Here is a 26,895-nt window from a genome sequence, read left to right as displayed (position 1 = left end):
GACACGTGAACGCGTCGGGGGCACGTACGGAAGGAAAAGCGTCGTCGCGCCGATGACGTGTTCGCTCCGCGCGGGCTCCCAGGGCGGAAGTGGACGGGTCGCGCCATGGCGAGCTCGACTTCGTCGTCTGTGCGGGCGCCGCGGCCCAAGAAGGAGCCGCAGCCGCTCGTCATCCCCAAGAACGCGGCGGAGGAGCAGCGGCTCAAGCTGGAGCGGCTCATGAAGAACCCGGTGAGGGGAGGGGAGCCGGGGACCTGGCTCGTCCGTCCGGACAGAGTGGGGAAACTGAGTCCCGGGGAGGCCGGCGGGCTGGGGCCGCTTCTCCTTAATAGTCCTAGGACTAGGCCAGACCTCGGCGGAGGCGGGGCGACCCCCGGGTTGTCTCCACCGTCCGGGGGCCAAGCCCGGGAGCGGCCCGGGGTGACCCGATCTCCGAGCCCCGGCCTTTTCCCTTTCACGTCCGCGAGCCTCCGGGAGCGCAGTCCGGGCTTCACGGAGGCGGGAGGGGGCCAAGGCGGGGCTCACAGTCCTGGGTAACCGACCGAGGGGCGAGAGGGAGGGCAGGGCGTGAGGAGGGGGTCCTGGACTCCGGGGAGCAGAGCCACGGAGCGGTAAAGGGCGTTTCTATTTTTAAAAGTTCCGGCCAAACGTCTCATCCGGGCTCGTGTTTTAACCTTGCAGGACAAAACTGTTCCTATTCCAGAGAAAATCAACGAATGGGCCCCGAGACCTCCTCCCGAATTTGTCAGAGACGTTATGGGTAAGGAGTTTGTGTGTGTGTGTGTGTGTATAAGAGAGGACCTCGGAGTCTGCATGTGATAAACGGGTCTCCTCCTTCTACTGGAGGCATTGGCATGGCAGCTGGAACCCAGGGTGGGGAGGCCTGTGGCCCCCAACTGCACCTTGACCTTCCAGATAATCTCATGATGTAGATAGTGGAGACATAATTATCCTCCGCCTTTGCTTTTTTCTCCCCAAAATATGGGAGTTGGGCCAGCTGATCTCCCAAGCTTTCTTGGTTTGAGGTTCAGAGAGATAACCCGCTCAGAGTCATGCCACCAGTGAGTGTCTTAGCCAGGATTCCAGCCCAGTCTTTCCTCCCCAAGGCCATTGCTTTCATTGCTATCAATCAGTACCAGTGGATAATTTATATTGGTGGTTGCTTCCAGTTGCTTCCAGTCTTCCAGTGTCTTTCTGCTCTCTTTCTCTCCTTCATCCCCCATAGCCAGCCAGTTGCCCACATCTCTTGAGTTTTTTCCTTCCTCTGCCCATCACTCTCATTCTGGTCTTCCTCACTTTTTAACTGAAATACTCTTCTACATCTCTCCCATCTTCTTCCCAGTGTGTGAATTGCTTTAGTTCTGGACAGCCTTGATAGCTTGGTTTCAGCAGTTTGCCTGAATGTTTCCATCTTGCCGTAGGCTCAAGCGCCGGTGCTGGCAGTGGGGAATTTCACGTCTACAGGCATCTCCGGCGCAGGGAATATCAGAGACAGGACTTCATGGACGCCATGGCTGAGAAGGTTAGTCAAGTCTCCCTGTGAGGCTCATCTGTTTGGTACCAGGGGGCTTGGTGTGCTGCATTTGGACCAGAATCTATCACTAGGAGGCCAGGGGGTCTCAGATGCAATTGCATGTGCCATTCAGGGCTTCACATTTTAGGAGAGACACTGACCAGCTGTTGAAGCTAGAGCTTGGCTGAGGATGGGGGAGGTCATGCCTCTTGCCAGTATCTGAGGGGCTGTCCTAAGAAAGAACTTGTTTGCTTGGCCCTAGGGAGCATAATTAGGAGCAGGATTTGGTGTGACCTGCCCGTGGGAGGCACAGGAGATGTTATGTTGAAGGGAGACATGAGTGAGGGAACTTAACTGGAACTAGCAGTGGAAAGAAACAGGCTCTGCATAACACTGTCCTCCTTAGGAAGGAAATGAGGATTTATTCAGCCCTTACCCTGTGCCTGGGAGGGGCATGCTAAGCACTGGAGAGGCCCAGACAAGCAAAAAGAGCGACAGTGTCTGCCCTTAAGGGTCTTATGTTCCAGAGGGGAAGAGCTGATGAAGGGGCAGGAGGGGGATGGAGGCAATCTGGCCTGGGCCTGCCCAACACTGGTCAGGGTCACCAGTGGGAAAGTGCGTTTCCAGGGCTGGGAGGCTCCAGAAACTGAGGGGGAGGAGAGATCAGTGGAAGCATTTCTTTTTAATGAATGAATGAAAAGCCTTTATTTCATGATTACTGTGGGCCAGGCCCTGTGCTGGGCATCAGGGATGCCAATAATTGCTCATAACCAAGTTAATATGAATCCATACATTGAGTAGAGCCATGGTTTTGAAGTGTAGAAAGTCAGAAATTGGTCATGGAGAGGAATGAAGGCAAGCTGTCCACAAAACGGGGTCTCCGTGGGGATCTTCACCAGTGGGAGAAGTGGGGCGACCCAGAGAGAGATCCCAGGGTGAGCAGGTCTTCCGTGTGGTGACTGTTCCAGGTGGAGAGACCCTGGGCCTCTTTATTGATGATTCCTTAACTAGAGCTAGGGTTGGAGTCAATGCATAGGTGGCTATCCAGTATTCCTCCTACTCCATTCCTCTCCATCCTGGGAAATTCTCTGGGACTTTCACTCAGTCCTTTATGGAAGACAGTTCAATGTATTGAGTCTTTTACGTATTTGTGGATGGCATTGCCACCCTCAAGCAAACACCTATGAAATACCTGCTGTAGGTTTGTTACTCTGCCTTTGAGCTGGGGAGACAGAGGCAGATGCTGGGCAGGCCTTGTGCTCCAGGCACTCACTTCTATTTGGGGATGCAAGAGGTACATTTAGGGAGATGATAGTGATTTGGGGGAGGGGGGTGCTAGCAGTGGGGGCCATTAGGAAAAACTTCCTGTAGAAGGTGACCTTTGAGCTGAACCTACAAGGAAACCAGAGGTGGCAGCAGTCAGGAGGGAGTCTTCCAAGGCCAGGGGCCAGTACAGAGGCAGACAGAGGCCATAGGCTGGCCGGCACTGCAGTGGGTGAAGGGACATCATGTATGTAATGCTGAAACAATCAGTCACCTGTGATATCAGTCTCGGACCGGTCCACCTCCTTTGGGCTCCACCAGGGATGTCTGGGTACATGCACACCACTGCACGTCATGGGCAACATTCCTTTTGCCTTCACCCTCAGCCTTCCCCCATCTACTGGCCTTTGGGTCAGAGATTCTCAGCCAGCATCACCTGGACAAGGTGATTGCTGCACTTTTTTCTAAAATGGAATCCAAGCCAGTTCCATCCTCCTGGTCACCTGAGCCAGCCTAGAGACAGAAACAGCTTGGGGACTTGCCCGTGGTTCCTCTGGTTCACTTTTTTCTTTGCATTTTTTCTTACACCTTTGTTAATAATAGCTAGTGTTTTACATAGCACTCACTTGTTACCTCATTTGGTTCCCAGAACCACCCTGTGCAGTAGGGGCTATTATTATTCCCTTCTTATACAGATTACTAAATAGAGGCAGAGTGACGCACCAGAAGAGTCTGAGGCAGGATTTGAACTCAGGTCTTCCTGAGTCCGGTGCTCTAGTCCATTTACCTTGCAATCAGGAAATCATAGTCTGCCAAGTAGAGTTCTGGTGACTTGAAAGAATTAGTTCACCTTGAGAAAAGACCTTGGCCCACAAAGCTACCTTTCGTATGCGTGTCCCCTCTATCTACCCCAGTTACTTTAGCAGATGCCTTTTGCAAAGGCATGATGTTAGAGTCGGGCAGCCCCACTCCTGGAGTTAGAACACCTCAGTCTGCATCCTGATTGCAATCTGTACTTGTTTTCTGACTGTGGGCAAATCTCTCTCCCTCCCTAAGCCTCAGTTACTGAAACTGTAAAATGGGGTGATAATCACTTAGCTCCCAGGGCAGCAGTGAAGGAGGCCTCACCACAGCATGCCCTGCTGCTGTCTCTACAAGAGACTCTACAATTCTGCCAGAGGAGAATGCTTCTAAAGTGTCATTTTTTTGCAGCAAAAAATGGATGCCGAGTTCCAGGAGAGACTGCAGAGGAACAAGATGACGGCAGAGGAGCAAACTGCTAAACGTCGGAAAAAACGGTAAGAGACTTCCCATCAGACTGTGGGCTTTGGGGCTGGGAACCAGAGCATTGTTGAGGTGGCTCCTGGAGGCCACTCAAAGGGGAAGTGACTGGTCTAAGGTCACACCTGCAGTAATTGTGGAGGGCCCATCTTCAGGGAATGGAGGCATCCTTCTTTGTAATTAAAAATGAGACCTTAGCCTACAGAAGGGACCAGAGGTATCTCAGTGTCACAACTGGAAGATCTTGGGAGATAGTGGAATCCAGACCAAATCCTGGTTTTGGAGTTAGAAAGAAGCCAGGTATTCTGGTTTAGCATTTTCTGAACTTTTCCATGGAACTCCCAGTATTCCATTTCATGTGAATGGGATTCCTAGAGAAAAATCTTAATGCTGGAGAGATTATTTTCTCCTCTAAAATATTAAATTGTAAGCTGTATAAAAATTCTTAATATATGTAGCAGTTTTCTAGTATGAAAATGAGCTAACTTCCTTCCCCAAAATGTCTCTAAACTCTGTCCTCCTTGGGGTGTTTCTCAGTCTGAGGGCTGTTGGGAGCTGGGGAAGGATTGCTGATGAGAGTGCCAGGTCTGCTAAGTGACTCCTTTCTTGGAGCCTCAGTTTCCTTATCTGTTAAATGAGGAGAGTACTTAGTTATTTCCTTCTTATAGTTATTTTGAGGATCAAATAGAATGGTGAATGTCAAATGAGAGTATTTAAGCACTTCCTTCTCAGAGTTGTTATGAGGATCAAATGGAAAAATGAATGTCAAATGCTTTGTAATGATAAAGCACAGGCCCTACTGCCTCCACTGTCTCCCCTCTCCAGTCCAACCTCTATTCAACCATGTAGGCGCCCCCTCAGTAACCCACCATGACTCTCTATGGCCTCCAGGATGGAATACGAAATCCTGTGCTTGACTTTCAAAGCCCCTCATAAGCTAACCCCCTTCTGCCATTCCAGTCTTCTTACATCTTAGTCCCTAACATGTTCCCTTGGATCCAGTGACACCAGCTTCCTGGCTGTTCCACAAACAAGACCCTCCATCTCTGGAGTCCAGACATTTTTTCTGTTTCCCAAACCTGCTCTGACTACTACTGCCCTCTCCAGCTTCCTTTAAGTTCCAACTAAACTCCCACCTTCTACTGGAAGCCTTCCCTAGTCCTCTTCATTCTAGGGCCTTTTCTGCTAATTATTTCCTACTTACCCTGCATAGATCTTGCATATTGTCTCTCCCTCGTTGGATTGAAGTCCCTTGAGGACAGGACTGTCTTTGGCCTCTTTGTGTATTCCCAGCAGAAAGTACAGTGTCTGGCACACAGTAGGTGCTTAATAAATGTTGATTGGCTGCTGTAAACATCAGCTCTTATTCACTGTTATAAAGTACTTACTGTGTGTCAGGCATGTAGTGAGTGCTGGGTACACAGAAATCAAAAGCCATTGTCATGGTCATTTCATGTCCCCAAACCTCTGAGCCTGCAGATGTGGGCAAAGCCCCCACTTGTTCTGTACCTTTATTAATTTGGGAAAGGGTATTTGGAATGAGTTGTCCGTCCATGCACTCACTCCCTAAATGTGTGTGCTTAATTTTGTACTGTTTTCATTGTTATGTTTTTAAAATGCACGCTGTAGTCAGTAATAGGCAAATTCTAAATGTTTCAGAGCCAAAAGACTCTTGATTCTTAAAAATACCTCAGGGACCTCAGATTTCACCTCTGGCTCTTACGTAATTATCAAAGAGAAGGAAACTGGAGGCCTTAGGGCCCTGACTGCCTGTGGTTGTGCAGGTGAAGCCAGGCCAGGGCCCCTGAGGCTGCTCACTCTGCGGGGGTGGAGGGTGTGTGTGTGTGATCTAGTTTCCACATATGATGTTCTGAGGTTCCACATGGAAAGAGTGTAGACGCAAGATCCCACTTTCTGAAAGCCAGGCACCAGTGACCCCCCCAGAAGGTTTCTCTTTTCCTTTCCAGTCAGAAGTTGAAAGAGAAGAAGTTATTGGCTAAGAAGGCTAAGCAGGAGCAGCAGAAGCCGAAGGAAGGTAGGTGGGGGTGTCATGGGTGGTGAGGGCCGCTTCTGGTGGGTAGACCTCCACACACGCCTTCTAGAGACAGTGTTGTCTGGGGTGTCTGGCCCAAGGCCCGGGTGGCTCTTTTTATAGGGGATTAGTTCCTGTCTTTTTCTCTCCTGAGTAGGCTCTAGTTCTTGGATCGGTAGTTGTGATACTTTCATCTTTGTCGTTGAAGTGTTTTTCAGTTACGTCTGACTCTCTGTGACCTCTTTGGGGTTTTCTTGGCAAAGATGTTGACTGGAGTAGTTTGCCATTTCCTCCTCCAGCTCATTTGCAAGATGTATGTGAGGCCCTCATAACATTTTGTGGGGTTGGAATGTCTCTTCAGTGTCTTGTGCTTTGGTCCCTGAGTGTCCTCACACTGACCTCCACCGCATACCCTGGATCCGACCCAGCTGCTTCTCCAGCTCATTCTCATTCTCCGTGGTTCCATTTCCTTTTCCTCCAGCATCATGTCAAGAATTGTGATGGAGGGTCTAAGTGGAATGTTCTACTAGCCTTGGTAGAGAAAACAACTCAAGTCTGTCCTCTTTTTCTTCTGTTGGTATTCCTCTGTCAGTTTTCACACTTGAAAGCCTCCGGAGTGACTTTACTGGGGTGTGGGTGTCGTGACTGATACTAGCTGGGCTGAAGCAGGGGCACAGTGTGAGAACCAGCTGCCCCAGCTGCTCTAACCCCTTTATACTTCTGTGACCTCTGGGACTATGAGTGGATTAACCTGGAGGAGGGAAAAGGCTGAACTTGGTGTAGAACTCTGGCACCTTGAAGACTGCTCCCCATGTTCCTGATCTGGTAACTGGGAAGGGGAAATTGCATTTATATTCTTTTTAGTTTTGGATTGAGTGCTTTTAAAGTTTAATTCTTAAAGTAGTTTTTAATTGGATTTTATGGTTTATAAGTGCCTGTTGCATTTTTTGTAAAAACCTTGAACCTGCTGCTGTATTGAGGCTTTTGAAATGTCAGACTCCACTTTGCCTGCTACTACTTCATGAGAGTTGGCTGCTCATAATTGTTCATTGTGCGTCCACAGAAGATTTTTACAGATCATTTTATAGTGTTACCCAGCAGGCAAGTTGGTGTTTGCTGACTAAGGAGTTTGCTTGGTTCTTTTGGACCTTTTAGAATGGTTCATTTACATTGGCATAATTTCTGGATGAAATTTTAATCAGTGTTAATGTCATTTCTGTTGTCCTCTTCCCAATTTAAAAATTCATCAGCAGCTTATGTAAATAACTTAGGGTTATATTCTATTTGCATGAGATATCCGTGCTTCTGTATGATCTACAGATATTTGGCCTCCCATATTTCTTTCTCTTGAATTACGCTTTCCCATGTTCTACCTGCTTATTTAAGTCACCAAGTATCAGAGCATATCTGATTTGATTTGGAGGTTCTTACTAAATTTTCTGGGCAGCTAGGTAGTGCAGAAGTTAGAGTGCCAGGCCTGGACTCATCTTCCTGAGTTCAAATCTAGCCTCAGATGCTTACTAGTTGTGTGGCCCTGGGCAAGTCACTTAACTCTGTTTGCCTCAGTTTCCTCATCTGTAAAATGAGCTGGAGAAGGCAGTGGCAAACTCCTCCAGTATCTCTGCCAAGAAAACTCCAAATGGGATCATGAAGAGTCAGACATAACTGAAAAACAACCAATCAGCAACCACTAAGTTTGCGATAGCATTTAAAATTTAACACTTTGTCCTTAGCAGCCAATGTTAGTGCAATTATTCCATTAGTACTGCAATGTATAATGAGCAAATGTCCCCTGAAATACTACTTATAACTTTTTGGCATAGAATCCAGCCTTTCATTTAATTGTGACTTCCATCTTTGGTTTTGTTGATGGCAAGAATGCCCAGATTGAGAGGAGTCAGCTCCTACAGCAGTAGTGTATGAATTTATCTGTCTTTGGGCAAGCATTCTACAGTTAGAGAACCAACAGTCAAGTTTGGTGAATGTCCAGGAGCTGTGATTCTTAGTTCCCTTTCCTCCAACTGCGACCATCATCAGAGAACAGGGATGCAAAAGACTAACGGCCATGTAAAATTTTTTTTGGAAAATAAGCCACATCTCTTCACAGAGCTAGCCTCAAAGCCTTTCCAGCTAGAGGGATTGGCAGTAGAACCTGCCACAACTCCCCACAGTGTGCCCGCTGGCATAGCCTTCAAGAAGGCCAGAGGTCACCTCTGCGCCACCATGATGAGACTTCATCATAGTACTGGCGAGCCTGCCATGCGTGCTGAGGGCACGATTCCATTTCTGTTTGATTCTTCTCATCTCCTGGTCTAGTGGCCTTGGTTTTAAGAGAAATTGGATTAGTTATACTTGAGCGCTTGCAAATCAATGGTTTTGGTTTTTTTGTTTTTTCTTGTCCCTTAATTGATCACATTTCTAAATACTTATCATTTAATATTCCATTCTAGAATTTCATATCTGTTCACGTTTACAGGTGTATAGTTTCTACCTCTTTCCCCTCTTTTGAAAGCCAGAACATTTAACTATCTGTAGTTTTCTGAAACTTTAATGGATCCCTGTGAATTCACAGAGAGTGGTTCTGTGATGGTCTCATTTTCGAGGTCCTTCAGTACACTGTAATGTGTTGCTTATGGAGATTTGAGCCTATCTTTTCTTACTATTTTCTCTCTTCCCTAGAGTTTCAGTTTTCTTGATGGTCTTTGTGCTTGGGGGGTACATGGAGAGGCCTAGGTGTAGTCCATGCCCTTACAAAGTCTCTCACCTATTTGGAGAGATGGAACCTCTGCATCCGAAGGTGAACACAGAGCCAGTAGGTGCCATAACAATCATCCCGTGCAGCCTCCCTCCCTCCAGGGGGTCAGTGAGGCAGACCGCAGCACCCCCACCCTGCTGTTCTCATGCCTTCCTCTGGTTCTCCTGATCCTGTGCAGCTCACAGGTGCTGCCCTGGTTGTCCTGTGCTCCCCCTCTGTCCCTGGCCCTTCTTCTGCTCCTCTGGTGATGTCTCCCTCACCACTTAGTCAGTCTCATCCCTTTCTCGCTGTGTTGCAGCCTACTCACTCCCGCCATGGGCTTCTCCCTTTGGGGGATCCTCAGGTTGCATTTTTCAGAGGCTCTGAGGCTCCGACACCAGCAGCCAGAGTCTTATCGGAAGAATGCAGGTGTTCCAACTTCGGAGGAAGCTTAAGGGACTGGAGGTGTTGTGTGGCTGTGGCCTAGCACATGTGGTGACTGAGCATTCCTGCGGGCTGCTGGGTACCACCCGCACACCCCAGAGGGCACAAGAGGGAATCTGTCCACTTCGCTGTTTAAAAAAGTTTACTGGCAGTTCTCAGTTCTTTCCCTCCCACTTGGCCCTTCTCTACTCTTTGAGAAAGCGACAAAACAAAATCCCACTTGGCCATGTAAAAAGCACGCACATGCACACGCACACACACAACACACTTCAGTGTATCCTCTGAGTCCTTCATTTCTCTGTCAAGAAGTGGGCAGCTGCCAGTCCTCTCACACTGGTCAGTGTCAGTCACAGTTCCTACGTCTTTCAGAAGTGTTTGTTCTGCTTACCTCACTTCATACTAGTTCCTGAGTTCTTCCTAGGTTTCCCTAAAGCCATTCCCTTCATCATTTCTTACAGCCCAGCAGTATTCCATCACCATCATATACCACAGCTTGTGATGGCCCAGCATCCCCTCTGTTTCCAATTCTTTGCTTCCACAAAAAGAGCTGCTAGAAATCCTCTTCTACCTATGGGTCTTTATGCTCTTTCTTTGATCTCTCAAGTACGGATCAAGTCATAGTATCATTGGATCAGAGGGTCTGCACAGTTTCCTAGCGTTCGGGCCATAGTGTCAAATTACTTTCGGATTGGTTGGACTACTTCATAGCTTGGCAGTACAGGCAGTACAGGCATCTGCTCATTTTCTTTTAACATTTGCCATTTTCCTTTTTTTGGTCAACTTTGCCAACCTCATGAGTGTGAGGAGTACCATAAAGTTAAAGTATTTTTTCATGTGACTGCTGATAGCTTGAGTTTCTTCCCCTGAAAACTATATTCGTATTCTTTTGCCATTTACCAATTGGGCATGGTTCTTATTTTAAAATTTGAGTTTGAAATGAGAAAGTCTTTATCAGAGAGACTTGCTCTCTTCCCCCCAGTTTCCAACTTTTCTTCTAATTTTAGATGCATTGGTTTTGTTTGTTTGTATAAAACCTTTTTATTTTTATGTAGTCAGTTGTTCATCTTTTCATCTGTGCCCAGTAGAAATAGTTAGACCCAGCTCTTTTGAGTGATCATGGACCTTGTTTAGGAAATTCTGTGGTATTTTGGAGTCTGATGCAGTCAGCATGGTGCCATCCTCACACAAGAACTGTTTCTACGGCCTCCCTCTTCCGTGCTGGTGGCACATGCTGTCAGAGAGCTCAGCTGTCCTTGTTTCATGCTTCTCCTTATATTAACCAGAGGGTTTGCTCTCATCACACCTTTCAAGGAGTCTTGTGTAATTCCAGAGGTGAGTATCATTCGCTGGAGGAGGAGCTCTAGGAAGGTGCTTTGTTTTGTCTAATCCAAGGCATTTTTAGAGCCAACAGATGAGACCTTGTGTTCTTGTGCCGTCCCACTAGTTATGCGACTGTAAAGATACAATCAGCTGTGGAACTTCATTTGTGAAAAATCAGTTATGCTCAGACACGTTTGGTGGATGGGAATGCAAATAGATTGGTGAATGATTAGTGATGGATTGTGTCTTTGGTGTCAGTAAGGGCTGTGGCTTTCCCCCACACTTTTGGTCTCTTTCTGTGTTCTAGGTCCTTTCGTCTCAAGTCTCTGTGGCTGAGATGTCATATTTTTGTGTTAGCACAAGGAGATTGCAGTGTGCCACATGCATGTGAGCCACTTGGGGGCCCCGTGGGCTTCTCTGCAGGGATTTCTCTTGGTGGGCCCTGAGGCTGCACCTTGGAGTGCCAGCAGAGGCGTGGGTTAGCAGGGAGCCAGAGGGCCAGCACCCAGCTCTTGGCAGCATAGCCTGGTTTTTTTCTCCAAGTAGGAAAAGGGAACAGAAAGGATCCATTTCCCTTCCCCCTTTGCCTCTCCCATAATTGGGTTATACTTGTCAATTCCATTTAATAGAATAAACTGCTGGGAGGTGATAGATCATCTCTGTCCTCCAGCGGTTTACAGTCTCATAACCCTCTGAATTCCCAAGGCCTTCCTTCATTTGGCTTTGTTAACAGTGTAGCCACTTCCCCTTGGGGTGACAGCTCCTAAACACCCCTCCCCCATCCTTCCCATCAGCCATGAAGCCAGAGGTGCTTGTGGCTGGGCTCATTGGGATTAAAATGAGGCCACTCTGCCCACTTCTTTTCCTGGCTCCTTTTCCTCCTGTGTTCCCCTCTATCATTGTATTACTCTGACCCTTCATCACAAGCCAGATGATGATTCTGGGTCCTCAGAGGGTCAAAGCCTCAGCTCTGGGAGCTGATGCTGAGCTCATCCACAGCAGGGTGGCTGCTTTATGCCCGACCGTTTAGCCATGTCAGCCTAGGGAACAGGTACAGATTCTACCAGATGGCTCTCAGGCCTGGGAGGCCACTTCTCTTTGTGCAGGAGCAGGTGGTTCTTTCATCTGATGCGCTACATGAGGAGTCCTGGATGCTGGCCGGGGAATGACATGCTACTGGAGGAAATGAACAACTGTCTTCCTATAAATGAAACCAGAAAACCCATTTGTACCAAGTCCTACCCATCACATCCGGGGCTAAGTAGGGCTTGGTCATACCCTCTAAGAGCAGGGGCGGGGGGGGGGGGGGCAGAATCTGCTCCCAGCACACAACCCCAGTTGAAAACCCATCTCAGATCCTAACTGGGCCGGTCATTTAGGCCCTTGGTGCCTCCGTTTCCTCATCTGTGAAATGAAAGGGAATGAACTTAGCCACCTTTCCAGCTCAAATTCTATGTTCTAGAAAATAATTGATTCCAATTATTGCCCGCTTCTTTCTTTAGAAGTAGATGCATTTTTCCTTTGTAGTTTTAAACTTTAAAGTTATTTTCTTGGTACATTCTGTTTTGGCATAACCCTTCTGAACAAGCCCCTTGCATGCCTCCCTACACACTGTATCCTTAAAAACGATTAAACCAAATGACCTGGCAGAGTGACTGTGAACAGGGCCGCCTGTGTTTGCCTGCATTTGGGTGCATTACTCACTGTTTGCAGGAAGGGTGGATTTTACTTTCCAAAAGATGGTGCAGCCTCTTTGAGTCTGACCTGAGCGTCATTGCCTCCTGGGCTTATGTGTGAGGCAATGGCAATGAGACGTGTTGGCTTTGGACGTGGAGCTTGACATCCTTTTAGTGAAGTCAGCATGTTCTTCAGTACTCGCTAGACAAAGTAATAAAGAGTTAAACAAACCTACAAACAGACGTTGAGAAAACTGAGTCCACACTGAGCGGTGGGAGAGACTGGAGGACTGCAGATGAGTCAGAAGTGTTGTGCCTTTATGGCACGGCCACATTTTTTGAGAATGGCATTGGAGGGTGCAGGCCATGGAGCTCAGAAACATCTCACCCACACGTGCCTGCACACGCACTCAAAGGCATGCACGTTCACAGGTGCACATGCACACACCTGGAAATCGCCGTATTTACGTGGGGTTCATTTCCAGAAGGATCAAGAAAAGAAAATGTGTGTCTGTGATTACTGTATCTCCGATCTCACCTATTTCTTTCTTAGTGCATCTCTTTGGTCTTTACTAAGTGCCTACTACATTCAGGCTCCATGCTGGTCCAACGACTGACTGATAGATCACTGTTTGTTAGAGAAACATAAGGGACGTAAAATAATTGCCACAAGAAGGACCGGAAACAACTTGCCAGGAAACGCTCGATTTCCTTGCCAAGACAAAACATGGCCTCTGTGTAGAATACAAGCTCATTTCCAAACATCCCAAAAGAGGGCGATGGGAGAGCATGAGTAGTGTCTCATGGAGGGGCAGAAGGGTGTGGAGAGGAATGGGAACCTGTAGGAAGCTGGGTGCAGGAGCCCAGAAACCAGCTCATCCCAAATGCATTGATAGGTGAAATAGAGGGAAACTGAGACATGCCCAAAAGACCAGATCCACTGGGTTTCTTGAGCCATCCATTCTCATGATTGATTGCCCTAGAACCAGCCTCATTTGGGCTCCAGCACCTCCATATATGACGGCATGGAACTGGGACAAGGGAAGTTAGGGAGACCAGCACGTTGGGAGGAAATGTGTGTGGGGAGTGAGGCGGTTCCGAGGCTTTGTGAGGATCCATTTTTCTATTCCAGAAGAGGGAAAGATTCCAAAGGAATGCTTGAACAGGGTTAAGATAATTTCTTAAAAAGCATCTGGGAGGATGTCTGTAACTACCAGTGATTTTGCTGCTCTTTCGTCTCCATGAGATCTTGCTGAGCTGGTCTGTGTGTGCCTGCAGGTACTGAGACTGTGCAGCAAACGCTTGATTGTCAGCCTCAAGCAAGACGTGAAATAGGGAGAGATGGTTCATTAGAGGTATTTCTGCCTGTCCGGGATGGTGTTTTGTAAAAACTGCTCATGGAAGAGAAGATTCTCAGATGCTTCAGGCTGTGGGAGAGGTTGTGTGAAATGGGCATGGCTCCAGACCCTGCAGGCCTTCCAGTGATGCCAGAGAGACTGGACAGCTGCCTTTTCAGACATGGCCAATGATTTGGTTTGTTTTGCTTGACTCTATTTGTCTGTTATGAGGGAGGGTCCTGTGGAGAGTCAGTGGGAGTGACACTAATATTATAGAAACACTTTAAAATATTTCAAAAGAAGAAAAAAGACATTGGCCTCATAATCTACACAGATTTTGATAAGTGTTATCAGGGAGAACATGTGTGACCAGAAAGACAGTGGGTCTGTCCATGTGATGAGTGTGAGAGATGATTCTTGGACACATCCATGAACTTATCAGTGTTGGTGTTTGCCACATTGGTGCAGACTGCGCCCTGTTCCTGCCTCAGCCTGTGGGCTCCTGCCCATCTTGGAGGGGCTCTACCTCTAATCACCTTTGAAGGTAAATGTTGTATTTAGCCACTTAACCCTCAACATCCATATAAATAACTCAGGTTGTTCAGTAACTGTTTACATCTAACTCATTCTCAGCACATAATCACCCACCCCCACCCCCATGTGACACTGCACACTGTCCCTTGGTTACCCTGGGCTTTTGTGGTCCACCTTCTCTGGTCCTATATCTCTAAGGACATCCCCTCTGGTGGTTCTGCACAGTGCTTTGGTGGCGACATGTTACAGGCTTCTCACATCCACTGTAAGCCTCTCTGATCAATCTTTTTTTCTTTTTAATAGTGTTTTTTTCAATTACATGTAAAGATAATTTTTAACATTCGTTTTAAAATTTTTTTGAGTTCTAAATTATCTTCCTCCCTCCCTTACCACCCCTTCCTTAAGATGGTGAGCACTTTGATACAGATTATGTATGTGCAATCATGTGAAACATTTCCATATTAGTCTGATCATTCTTTCAGGACTAGTATCCCATAATTTGGCCAGATAACCTCACTGTAAGGATACTGACATGAACATGATAAACCTTGATATCTTACTGGATTTGGGGTCAGATGACCTGAATTCACATCCCACTTTTGCTCTGGATGACCTCTGGGATCTTGGGTAAGAATCTTAACCTCTCAGGGCCTCAGTTCCTCATCTGTAAAATGATTGAACTAGGCAGCCTTTGGGTGGGGTCCCTTCCAGCTCTAAGTATTGGATCTGATGATGTGAGTGAGGTTAAAAACACTGATTTCCCTCAAAGTAATCCAGCCTCTTCTTCTGTATAATTCTGGACTAAGTTCCTTGCCCTTGGGCAATATCTCGATCAAGCTGTATGTACACTTGGACCAGCTCTACAGGGTCAGCTCTGTCTAGGTTCATGGTAGAGTCTAGATTATAGGCATTCTTCATCCTCTCGTTTTTTTCCTGTGGGGTTTTTCAGGCCGAACTTTTAAATGATGGTGGACATCATTTTGGAGGTTCTTCAGTGTGTCAGGGCTTTGTGCCTCAATACCATATCATCCAGGAGCAGAAACATCTTTTAAAAATGTTTCCAGTTAACAATCTGTTCTTCTCATACAAACTCCCCCCAGATCGTGGCCTCCCTCATCACTTGTTGGTCAGAGTTAAGTCTTTATGATGTCGTTATTGTATACCTTGTTCTGGTTTGGCTCGCTTTACTCTGCAGCAGTTCATTCAAATCTCAGGTTTCTTTGAAACCATCCCCTTTGTCATTTCTTTCAGCACAATGGTATTTCATCACCATAATTTGTTCATTCCCCAATTGAGAGACACACACCCCTTTAGGTTCCAGTTCTTTGCCACCACAAAAAGAGCTGCTATAAATGTTTGTGTGTTCGTGGGTCATTTTCCTCTCTCTTTGTTCTCTCTGGGAGAGAATAAGCCTAACATTGGGTCAGAGAGTGGGTACAGTCGATTGACTTGGAAAGCCTAGTTCCAAACCACCTTCCAGAATAGCTTGACCAATTTCCAACTCTAGGAGCAGGATGTTTTGAGGGCCTCACTGTGCACAGAGAATCTCTACTGTCGCAGCTCTGCACTGGACATCCTCTGGGATCATTCAGAGTGATCTTTGCTGCTGACTTCGAGGGATCTTGGTGATTGTATCATGTGTTTGGAAGGTGCCATGTTGGAGGAGGAGGAGATGTGTTGCTCTGCCAAACCAAATGCTTTTTTTGTAGTTCACAAACCATAAGCACATAAGTTCTCTGTATCTTTCACAGTAGTGATGGTCAGGATGTGGCTCTGCCTGTAAGCTAGACTCAAGGACGCTCCTGATTTATGTGGAGATGATTCTCATAGCAGTTTTGTTAGGAAGGGCTTATGAAATCAGCAGCTGGAGGTGCAGTGGACAGAGCCCAGGGCGTGGAGTCAGAAAGACTGAAGTTCCAATGTGACCCCAAACACTTACTAGCTGTGTGACCCTGGGCACTTCACCCTGTTTGCCTCAGTTTGCTCATCTGTAAAATGGGGATAGTAATAGTACCACCCTCCCAGGGTTTTTCTGAGGATCAAATGTAATTTTAAAGTGCTTAGCACAGTGTCTGGCACTTAGTAAGTGCTATATAAAATGTTTAATCCCTTCCCCCTCCCCTCTTTTCACTTTCCTTCTCTTCTTCTTAAAATCTTTTTTTGAAAATTGTTTTACGTTTTATTATTACCTAATTTTCTTTATCCATTTTCTTCCCTTTCTCCCATTCAGAGAATCTTGTAGCAAACAATAAAAAAGAGAGTTCAGGAAAATAAACCATCACATCATCCAGGCCTGCTAGTCCACAGGCTCTCCTCCCACATGCGTCAGCCCTGACCACCTTGGATTTCCTTTTGGGACCAAGCTTAGTTATCAGCGTTACACAATGTCCAGTTTTGATTTTGTGGTCACTATTGTTGTACCTGCCTCCATTGTTTTAGTCAGTGTGCATGCTGTTTTCTTTGTTGTGCGTCAAGTCATTGAAGCCTTTCCATGCCTTCTTGTATTTGTGTTCGTGTTTTTAGTGGCCCAGTAATATTCCATCACTTTCCTGAGCCCTGGCTTTGTTCAGCTAATTCCTCAATAGACGGACATGGGCTTTATTTCCAGTAATTTGCTACTGCGAGAAGTGTCGCTATGAATATTTGGAAGTGCTTGAGATCTTTTGATCTTTGACCCCCTTGGGCCATATGCCTAGCAGTGGGATCTCTAGGTCATAAAGCATGGACGTTTTTTTCTTAGTTTAATTCCAGATTGCTTTCCAGAATGGAAACATGATTGTCTTTCTACAACTTTCTACAACTCCCGTAATGTTAATTATTCTCTACCTTTGCCATTTAGGTATTTGGTGAAGCTTCAGTGTTATTTCAATTTGCATTTCTCTTAGTAGTGATTTGGAGCAGTCTTTCATATCATTAAAATGTAGTCTTTCTTTTGAGGTTTTTATTCATATCCTTTGACCCCTGATCCAGTGGAGAACTGGGGCTCTGGGTGTTAAATTTGCATTTGTTCCCTCTATATGGTTTCTGTCCCCCTGAAGAGGCATTCAGTAAATTCAGTGTAGACATGACATGTTTTTAAAACACAAAAACAAATCCATAGGAATGGCCCCAGCATTTTCAGGAGATCTTTTATGGAGGCTTTATGGAAGGTCTTTGTCACAAATGGCCCGGGACAAGAAGATCCGAGCTGCCCGCATTCAGCCCCAGTGAGGCAGCATGCCTCTGAGGCGCCCTCAGCCGTGGATCAGCCGACTTTCAGGGTTAGGGTTAGAATTCTGGAATTCTCTTCTTTACTTTAAATCAAAGGGGCAAGAAACCTAAGAAAATATACTCTCATCAGCAGTTTGAGAAAGAAGGGAGTGCCAAGGTGGGGAGGGTGGCCAGAATGCCTGGGAGTCACCATCCATTCTAGTTTCTGCGTCCTCTATGTGGAGAATGGTGATTCGGTGCAAAATCAGGCCCTTGAGACAGTGTCAGAGCTTTGGTTATCAGAGAAAACTTCCATTTTGTTCATTAACGTTTACTTACTAAGGCTGTGAAATACATTATTGTGCATTGTTTTTAAGCTGGATTTGAACTGTTGTAGTCAGAGGGAGCTCCCCGTGAGTAACCTCCTCTGCCAGTGCCATTCTTGTGCTGGGCACCCACAGAGGCCAACTCTGCCCACCCCGCCTCACTGCCTCTGTGCATGCTTCTGCTACATCATCATTTTAATTGCTTATCCTTGACATACATTTTATCCTTTGGCTCTCACGCCAACCCTGTAAGCAGGGCAGTATTACTACCATTAAGTAAAAGTTATGTAGTACCTGGCACCTAGTAGGTGCTTAATCAATGCTTACTTGTTCATTCATTCCATTCATTAGTTGGAGTAAAGAATGTTATCAGTAAACTGTATGATCAGTAAAGAAGCTGGACTGGCCATGTGGCTGCATTGGATGGCCAGATAGCCCTTGTGCTCAGGGATCCTTGTGCTGTCAGGAGGGAGGAAGGTGTAAAGTCTAAAGAGCACATGGTTTATAATTTGCATCATGGGAGAGGACATGCCCATTATTTTAGTCCTTCAAGGTCTGTGTGGATCAGAACTCTGTTGCCCCATTAACTATCCTGCTCAGCTCTGTTTGGGTTGTAATTTGACTTAGTGTAGAGGATCCAGGTAGGATATCCTGAGTTCACAATGTAGATCAGAGGCTCTGGGGCTGTGATACCTGTCATGTCAAGAGGCATTCAATTTGCGTTGGGGCACCCAGATGGAAGAAGGGCAGGGGGTGAAAATGGCAGAGGTTAGTTTAGGTTTGAGAAACTTGCAAACGGTTCCACTTGTCCAGCGATGGAAGAGATTGTCTCAGGTGATCAGGTACGTTGTAGCAGGTGTTCCTTTTGGGTATGGCTTGGACTAGGAGGCCACCGAGGTCTCTTCCAACCCTTAAATTCTATAACCAAATGCCATCTCTGCATTCATGCAAGTCATTGATGATACATAGCACAGCACCAGAGAGGATGGTCCCAGACTTTATCAGCACCATCATTTAAGATAGACATTGACAAACTGGCACGTGCAGAGCAGGACAGCCAGGCCAGTGAAGGGTACTTGAATCCATAAGATTGGAGGATTCGTTGAAAGAATTCGTTTGTTATGGCCTGATGAAGAGTTAGCAGGCTTGTTGGAAAGTTGATCTTCCAGTGTCGGGGGATGCTGTTTGCTCCTGCTGGGGGTGGGGGAGGCTCTCCTCACAAAACCTCACTTTTCTTGGGTTTCACCTCCCATTAGCCATCTTTCTTCTGTCCTTCCTAGTTCAGGAATTCTCCTGAGTGGAGAAAACAGAAGCAGGAGGACAGTGAAGTGCTGCTGTCTCTTCTCCATCACTCCATCTCTCCCTTCATGTTCTTCTTGCCTCCAGCACATATATAAGCCACTGTCTGGCCATCACATGATATCCTCCTTCTTGAATGCTTCCTCAGGGGATTAGATTTTCAGCAGCAGGAAACAGGGAGCTGGGGGGATTTCCTGATTTTCACCATCTGCCAAAGCTAAAGTGGAGCATCCATTATACCTCCTTCCCCCAATTCCCTGGGCTTGCTCCCTTTCGCTAATTTTGGGACAGATAAAGGAATCTCAATGACAAATTCTTTTGTGTGGCTTCTGTCCAAGCTGTGGACATGATTTGTGACCCAGGTATCTGCTTAAGTTTGAAGGCTCATTCAAAGGAAAATGCCTCCATTTTCCAAGCCTCTTTAAATGGTATAAACTGCTAACCCCAGTCTGTTGACTTCTCCCATCTCCCATCTCCCTGAAGCTAGCACCCTGTGAAGGTGGGCTCTACTATGAAGACCCCTCAGTCTCCCCTCATTTTGAAATCCTTCAGTTAATTACTCTGCTGGAGTAGCTGTGGTTGCTGTCAGTGCCCGTTGACAAGTGCCTGCCCTTGGCTGGCAGGATGAGGCCACCTGGTCATGTGCACTTCCCTGTCCTCATCCAGGGAGGCTGGGTGACATATAGAATGATTATCTAGAAAATATTTGCCTCATTTGGAGCAGGGTTGTACACTGGGAGGTTTATTTCTTTCTCTGAGGTCATTGACATGGGCTATTTTCTTTGAAGATAGAGGAAGAGAGTAAAAGCTGTGCTTTTGGTTCACTGACCTCTTGCTAGGGGTGAAGACAAAAAGGGTGAAAAGTTCAGTGCCACACATTTGTCTGCTGGTGCTCCTCCCGCCTCTCTCCACGTTCGGCCCCTGCCCAGGAGTCTGGGATTGAGAATAGGAGGCCAATGTGGCCTATTTGCAGTTCAGTTTGGTGCCTGATAAGGGCAGTTTGAAGAGCTGGCATTTCATGCATCAGTTATACTTAATCTTAAATGTTATCAAGCCAGTAAGAAATGACCCAGGGCTGGTTTTAAATTATGTTTCCTAAGATCGCTGAAAATCAGCTTGGTGCCCTGCGTGGGTGGGAGCAGCATTTCTAAAGGCAGCGTGACCTGATTTAAAAGATGTCACGTCTGAAAACTGCTTCATGCTCCTCTGGAAACCAGGAAACTCCAACAGACCCAAGATCTTAGGTTCCAACACCCCAGTGATCACGTCCTCCAATCCTACAATTTTAACAAGCATCTTGTCTCCTTCCCAACTCTCCCCTTCACCCCCCTTTTGGGGGAGAAAAGAAAAACAAAGCCTTTACCACAAATACGCCCAGTCAAGCCAAACAAATTCCTTTGCGGGCCTGGTCTGTTTTCCGTTTTGCATCACACGCTTGTGCCTGGTCATGCATTCAGTTCAGTAAGGCCAGTGGCACTCAGACTCTAGTGTCCTGATACTATTTCCATTGCACCACACTGGCTCCACTGTCCAAGACTAAATTCCAGAGAAGAGTGGTCAGCTGGGAGTGCACCATACAGACACCAGTGTAGAGAAGAGAAGGCTCTGGGGGACCATGAGAGCTGTGTTCCAGGAATGATGTGAAAAGTCATTGTACAGAAGATGTCTTTGACCAAAAAAGTAGAAATAGAAGCCATAGAGGGAAGAGATCAGATGTGAGTTTGAGATTTGGACACTAATAATCTGAGACTCTCTTGGGAGGTGATGAGCAAACTCCCCTTCAATCTGAGGCTACAGAACCATTTGTTAAGAGCCTCCAGGAAAGGTGCCTGTTTAGGGATGGGCTGGCGAGATGATCTCAAGGCCCCTTCTAACTTTCTCTGACTCTTGATTAAATTTAGTTTGAAAATCCGAATTCTGCCCCAAATGGGTGCTAGATTGTGTATTCTAGTACACTGGAATGTGTTCTAGTACATTGGAACAAGCTCACTTCTCTAGAGGGGGGAAGGGGTGTAACAAGAGTGGGTAGCCCTTCCCTTTGGGCAGATAGTGGAAAAAAGAGGAAAACAACCAAGAAAGAAGGAAGATAGGGTTAAGTTACATACTCTGTGGTGTGTCTGCTTTTGTCCCTTTGTATCCTGAGCTTTGGGCAACCTTGTTTTCTTCATTTCTTTTCCCTTCAGACTTATTACTTTCCATTTTATAAAAAGTATTGTTTTCCCCAGGTTTGTCTCCAATGAAGAGGCAATGGCAGGCAGATAGAGTGTTCTCCTGCTTAATCAGAGCATCTGGAGAGCTCCAAAGGCTTCCAACAGGCCAGATGCTAAGGGATCCCCAAACTGGAGGGGGCAGGTTCTGGGGCATCCTTAATTAGGCCTTTCAGATGTAAAGAGCAGCTCTCAGGACTCTCTGTTCTTTTGGCTTCTTGCAGAAGTGGGGGCATTGTATTTTATAGCAATTTTGTGATCGTGCCTCAGTGAATTTCCACTGTATCCCTCCTGTTCTCCCCACTCCCAGATTGCCATCATTTGAAGGCCCTCTTCTCAAAGCCCTGCTCAGCTTGACATGACCTCCACGAGGTCTTGCCAGGCATCCACCACCCACCTTCTCATATGGGAGGGAGCCCTTTCTGTTCACATCATAGGTGACCTGGATCTCTCTTTTCAGTCAGTCAGTCAGCAAACGTTGATTAAAGGCCTGCTCTGCCAGGCCCTGTGCACTTGCATACCTGGTAAGGCTTCCTTTGCCATACATCATGTAGCCTTTGAGTGGGGCTTGTTCTTTACTTGACTCTTGTGTCCCAAGCACCAGGCCAGGTGCCCTGCCTGTAAAAGACACTTTGTCAAGGTCAGATTGCATAGGCTAGGCCTTCTGCCTTCTGTAGCCTCCTGGTTTTGCCTGGTCATTGACATGAACTTATGAACTTGAACTTGTACCCCTTTATTTTTATTTGAGATGCCATCCTAGCACTGATATGCTGACAGCATTATTCTGTCCTGTTGACAGGCTCTGACCATTCTCCAGAGCATCCATCCAGTGGCAGTGAAGATGAGGAGGAGGAGGAGGAAGAGGACCAGCCCAGCTTTGTTTTGGGGAGATAATGATGTGGCAGCAGTAGCAATGGGCAGATGTGTGGGTCACTGGCTTTGAGATCTGGAGCAGCCCTGGGTACAAAGGACTGAGTGTCACATCCTCCTAAAGCCAAATTGGTCATGGCCTGGCCCTGCAGTCTGACCGAGCACGGACTGGACCTATGTTTGTTACTAAACCAAGGGTTGCTTCCAAACGTGGGGCACGGTCCTCACTGACATAAAGATAATGACATGGAATGGTGTTCAATGACGTCTAGCTACGAAGGAACGTTTTCAGCTATCTTAACAACGATGGGGCTTGGAGGTCAATTTCTCCAGTAGAAGTTTTCATTTGGTAAAGAGCAGAAAGTCTGGGCTTCTGTTTGGTCATAATAACCAGATGAAGACAAAAGCAGTCTGTTCTCAGGGTGATGTGCACCCACACCATGCCTAGAAAGGCCAGTAAATGGGCAGCTTCCGGAGCGCCGTGACACAAGCTGCTTTGGCCTGCACCTCTTTCAGCTGATAGATGGGGAAGATGACTTTCAGGCAGAGGATCCTGTTTTCTCCCACTCCACCTATGCCCACCACAGTTCGCCCACATCATTGGGAACTGATGAGTTGCTCTGACAATTATAGGGATTGACAGACATGCTGTATAGGAGGTTTGGGTATTAAAATGGTTTTTTCCTTAAATTGCAAATATTTTTCATTTTAATTGGAAACAAGCCCAGCTATGATAGCCATTAATAATCCAAGTGTGAATTGTGAATCCCTAATTGAGGATATGAAAATAGGGCACAGCTAAATGATTACGGGTGGGTAGGAAGTGTGTGTGTGTGTGTGTGTGTGTGTGTGTGTGTGTGTGTAATCCAAACAGACTGACTTGGGGGATGGGGAATGGGGCTGTGGGGGCTTTTGGAAAAATGATTTCCAGTGGGAAAAGAGCCATGTAGTAGTGGGGATGGGGAGATTCATCTGAGAATCTGGAGCAGTGTGATAGTCGCCTTTGAAAAAGATACACTGTGTCTCAGCAGGTAAGGAAAGTGCCAGGGACCCAGCAACTTCAGCCAGGACTGATGTGGGGCCTTTTTTTGAGGCTGGAGCCCCAAGAGCAAAGTACCCAGAAAGTGGGTCAAGACTAGAGGGAGGGAGCAGGACAGAGAAAACTCAAGCCAGAGGGTCAGGCCAAAGGCTCCATCTACAAACTGAGCTGGAAGAAAACATTCTCTTACTGGGTTGGGAGGGAACCACCTGTGGGAGAAAAGGGTTCTCCTTCCTTAAGAGAATGACTGTTAGGGGGCACGTACTTATCTTTTGGTGGGATGGGGTGGGGGGGGGCTGTCATGCTGTCACTGGGTCACTGGGGCTGCTTTGCTCTTCTCCCAAGAAACAGAAGCAGAACTGACTACACTGGTTTGCAAAACATCCCCCTCGAGAGTTGGGAAACTCATCTTTCTCTTGTCACTGTCCACTCTTTGGTCTGACGTTCTCCTGCTACTCAACCAATAGTTCCCTTTGAAAACCACACCAAAATGACCCAAAACTTGTTTTTTCCTGCATGTGCTGCAGCCTTTACTGACCTGAGCTTTGTTAGTGGCCCCTAAGAGACTCCAGTCCAGCATCACTCAATCAACAAGCATGTATCATGTGCCTCATGTATGCCAGGCATTGTGCTATATACTCAGTGACATTCAGGGCCCCTTTGCTGCTTTACATAGGAAAAGATGGTCCTTGATGCTCCTACACAGACAGAAAGTGAGAAGCACCCTGGCCCCTATTGTGAAAAGGGAAAATGTGTTACTAAAGGATTCTTTGCCATCGAAGGAGGGTCAAATAAGGTTTTTTAAATCAGACTTGGCAGCATCTTGAGGAGTTGCCATGTAAGGTGCTTAGTGCTGATCCTCGGGAAAGTTCTGACTCAGGAGTAGTCAGAACAATGTCAGCCAGAGGCTAGGGGTGTGTCTGGGTGTGGTCAAGCTGGGATTACTGCCTGCCTGCACCAAAGCAGGACTTGACCTGGGCCCCATCCCCTGACAATCGATGTTTTAGATCCTGTGCTGCATCTAAACTAAAACTGATTCATGAAAGTCATTTGGGGGCACCTTTGGGAAGGGCTCACTGGACAAAGAACACCCTCCTCTTGATCCCTTGCTGCTTTTTTCTAGCATTAAAGGTTCTATGGTCGCAGGATAGCACCCCAGTGTCCCGACATTAGCCAGCTGGCAAGTTTGAGGATATTTGAAAACTGTTGAGACACTGAAAATAAGAAACAGGACCCTTGTTTGGGTTTATTTATGCCTTGTTTTTGCAGATCTGTTTTCCCGTTTCTGATGTTTTGTCTTGGAAAAACTAAAAATTCTGAATCTTGGGGGAGGGGCAGAACGGGGAGTGGTTATACGATCACTTGGGGATATTCTCCCACAAAAGATGCCCCATTCTGTTTCCCTGCCTGTGCTCCAGGTCTTGATGATCGGTCTGAGGCCACCTACCCAGCTTCAACAGTGATTTCTTTCATGCTCCTCTCAGAAAAGGATCGATCTCCTTTGGGCCATTTCCTTTAGACCACTGGTTCTCAAAATATGGTCCAAGGTGCTTGAGACTCTTTCAGGGGGTCCTTGAGGTCAAAACTATTTTTCTAATAACACTAAGATGTTTTAAGTTTTAATATGGTGAACATTGATAGCTCTGGCTAGCATAAACTACATCTCTTTGGGTCCTCAGTTTTGAAGGCTGTCAAGGGGTACCAAGACCTGCTGCTTTAGACCCACATGAGGTTAATCATGTTCACTGAGACACTTGAGAGGAGCTAGTCACGATCACTTCTTGCTTCTGTGTATGTAACATATGCTCACAATCTGGCCTTCAGTGTTCTCATGTACTTGCACAATTACTGTTCCTTTTTACATTAGGACAGGAAGTCCCTGTTTGTTTTTCTGTCCCTTGCTCAATGTGGATGTTTAGAAAAGTGTGTACATGTGGCCAAGAAGCGTTTAGATTGGATCCATCTGTTAAATTGTTTCTTAACTATTAACTTGAGAGAAGCACTATAAATCTCTTTTCCCACAACAGCTTAGGTTGTTGGGAAGGGATGAAACCCTTTCCCCACTCCCCAACTACTCCAAGAAGCTGCCATCTCAGAAATGAGTTAGAAGGTTGTCCAACAGGGCATGGCCTTGACTAGGGTTCAGGATGCTAGGATGCTCCCTTGAGCTCAGCTGCCACAATTTTTTTCTGTCCCCAGTTCTATGATCTCTGTCTTTCTGCCAGAGGTTTCAAGATTCCTGAGTCATCTCTGTTCCCTGGGGGCCTTCAGTGGAGGGAAGGAAAAGGTACAGGGCCAAGAAGTTGACTGCTTCCCCGGGTCTGGTTTCTGAAGCCGCCCCAAACCTTTAGGTCAGAAGTTCAAATGCTACCCTGTCCCCATCCTCCTCAGTTAACTCAGTTTCCAGTAACAGGAAACCTCACCAGTCAACATAACTAACAGCAGCCCTGTGGAATAGGCAGGGCAGGTATTTTTATGGCCCATCTTGGAGAGAATGCCACTAAAGGTCTCTAAGGTTTCATCATGTCCTAGGTTGTCAGAGGCTATGCCTTCAGGTCCCACGAAGCTGGGAAGGCTGTTTTGTCCCATTAATAGACTATGTATGTGTGTGTCTTATCATCCAAGGACCAGGCTTGCTCTATTCCAATAGGCTCATCATAAATGATTCATTTTTCAGCCATAACAACACTTGTACTGAGAGCTGCAATCTGAATGGGTAGAGGGACTGCCCATACCCACAAAATCATGGGTCCTTGAAATAGTATACTAAGTCACAGGATCTCAGGTACTGAGGGATGGACATCCCTGGCCATTCAGCCTTCTCCCCATCGTTGCCTCCAAGAAATACTCTTAACTTTGTCTAAATTCACAAATATATATTAGCACCTTCAGTACTAAGGATTACAGGGCAAAAATGGAGACACAAAGTGAAACCCAGGAATCTTGGTGGGGATGGGGGAGGGTCACCAAGAGCTGGGGGCATCTGGAAAGACTCACGGGGTGGGGGGAGCCAGGGGCCTTAAAAGGAAAGTGCCTGCGAGGCCTATGCAAACACAGAGCAGGAACAAATTTGTTCTATGTGAGGGTGACAGGAAGGTTGGTTGTTCATGGGGAGGGATAAAGTTGAACTGTCTAGAAAGGTTATGAAGGTTTGAAGTGTCAACAAAAGCCACTGGACTGGGGGGGCGGGGTTGAATGGGGGGGACTGCTAATTTGTGAATTCAAATGAATCCTCAGGCTAATTAAGTAGGGTAAATTCAATATAAGAAAGCTTTTTTAATTGTAGTGGGGAAAGAGGTTTAAATAGAGGAAATTGCTCAGGTTTTCTGTAGTAGGATCTGAGTTTCTGATTGTTTGTTATTAGTGATGCCTTTTGTTTTTACATCAGTGATTTACAAATAAACCCTCAGTCCAGCCTCATCCCCAGAGTAGCCCCAAGTCTGAGGTCAGTTTCCCCATCTGTTCCTCCAGGGGCAAGATTAGTCATCTTAGTCACACAGCTGTGGCTTCCTTTGACTGTTTTCTTTTAAATGAAATTGTGTGTTTACTGAAGTGACCGAAAGCCTACAATAAAGCTGGGGCAATCATTCAAGTGTCTTCTTCCTGTGGTCCAGTGACGTATATAACTACCTACTATGTAAACATTCCTTTTTCCTTTCTCTGGCCCCACCCTCGTATAGGGAGAGGGGGACACTGCCTTCTATGTGCTCAGGTCCGTTGTCCAAGAACACAGCAAAGCTGCTCATTAGGGCAGTTGTCTGGGTGAGAAAGCAGTCAAACAGTTTTTTAAAGCAGGAGCCTGTACAACTTAGATGGCCCCTGTCAGTCTCC

At 46.6% G+C, this 26,895-nt stretch overlaps 1 protein-coding gene across 1 annotated transcript; it reads left to right on the top strand.

Annotated features, from left to right (window-relative positions):
• Positions 1-22,715, top strand: PRKRIP1 (PRKR interacting protein 1). Its single transcript, XM_072640306.1, has 6 exons — positions 1-231; positions 682-760; positions 1,422-1,522; positions 3,989-4,074; positions 6,025-6,092; positions 21,955-22,715. The coding sequence occupies exons 1-6, from the start codon at positions 106-108 to the stop codon at positions 22,047-22,049; spliced, it is 555 nt and encodes a 184-aa protein (XP_072496407.1). The 5' UTR covers positions 1-105; the 3' UTR covers positions 22,050-22,715.
• Positions 22,716-26,895: the final 4,180 nt, after the last annotated feature.

This window comes from Notamacropus eugenii, chromosome 2, assembly GCF_028372415.1.
Source record: "Notamacropus eugenii isolate mMacEug1 chromosome 2, mMacEug1.pri_v2, whole genome shotgun sequence".
NCBI lineage: Eukaryota > Metazoa > Chordata > Mammalia > Diprotodontia > Macropodidae > Notamacropus > Notamacropus eugenii.
Note: the sequence above shows the minus strand (reverse complement) of the source record. Positions and strands in the feature narration are given on the sequence as shown.

Coding starts and splice junctions, on each gene's coding strand:
- PRKRIP1 (XM_072640306.1), top strand. CDS start 106: ATGGCGAGCTCGACTTCGTCGTCTGTGCGGGCGCCGCGGCCCAAGAAG. Junction 4,075..6,024: donor GCTAAACGTCGGAAAAAACG/GTAAGAGACTTC, acceptor TTTCCTTTCCAG/TCAGAAGTTGAAAGAGAAGA. Junction 6,093..21,954: donor GCAGCAGAAGCCGAAGGAAG/GTAGGTGGGGGT, acceptor TCCTGTTGACAG/GCTCTGACCATTCTCCAGAG.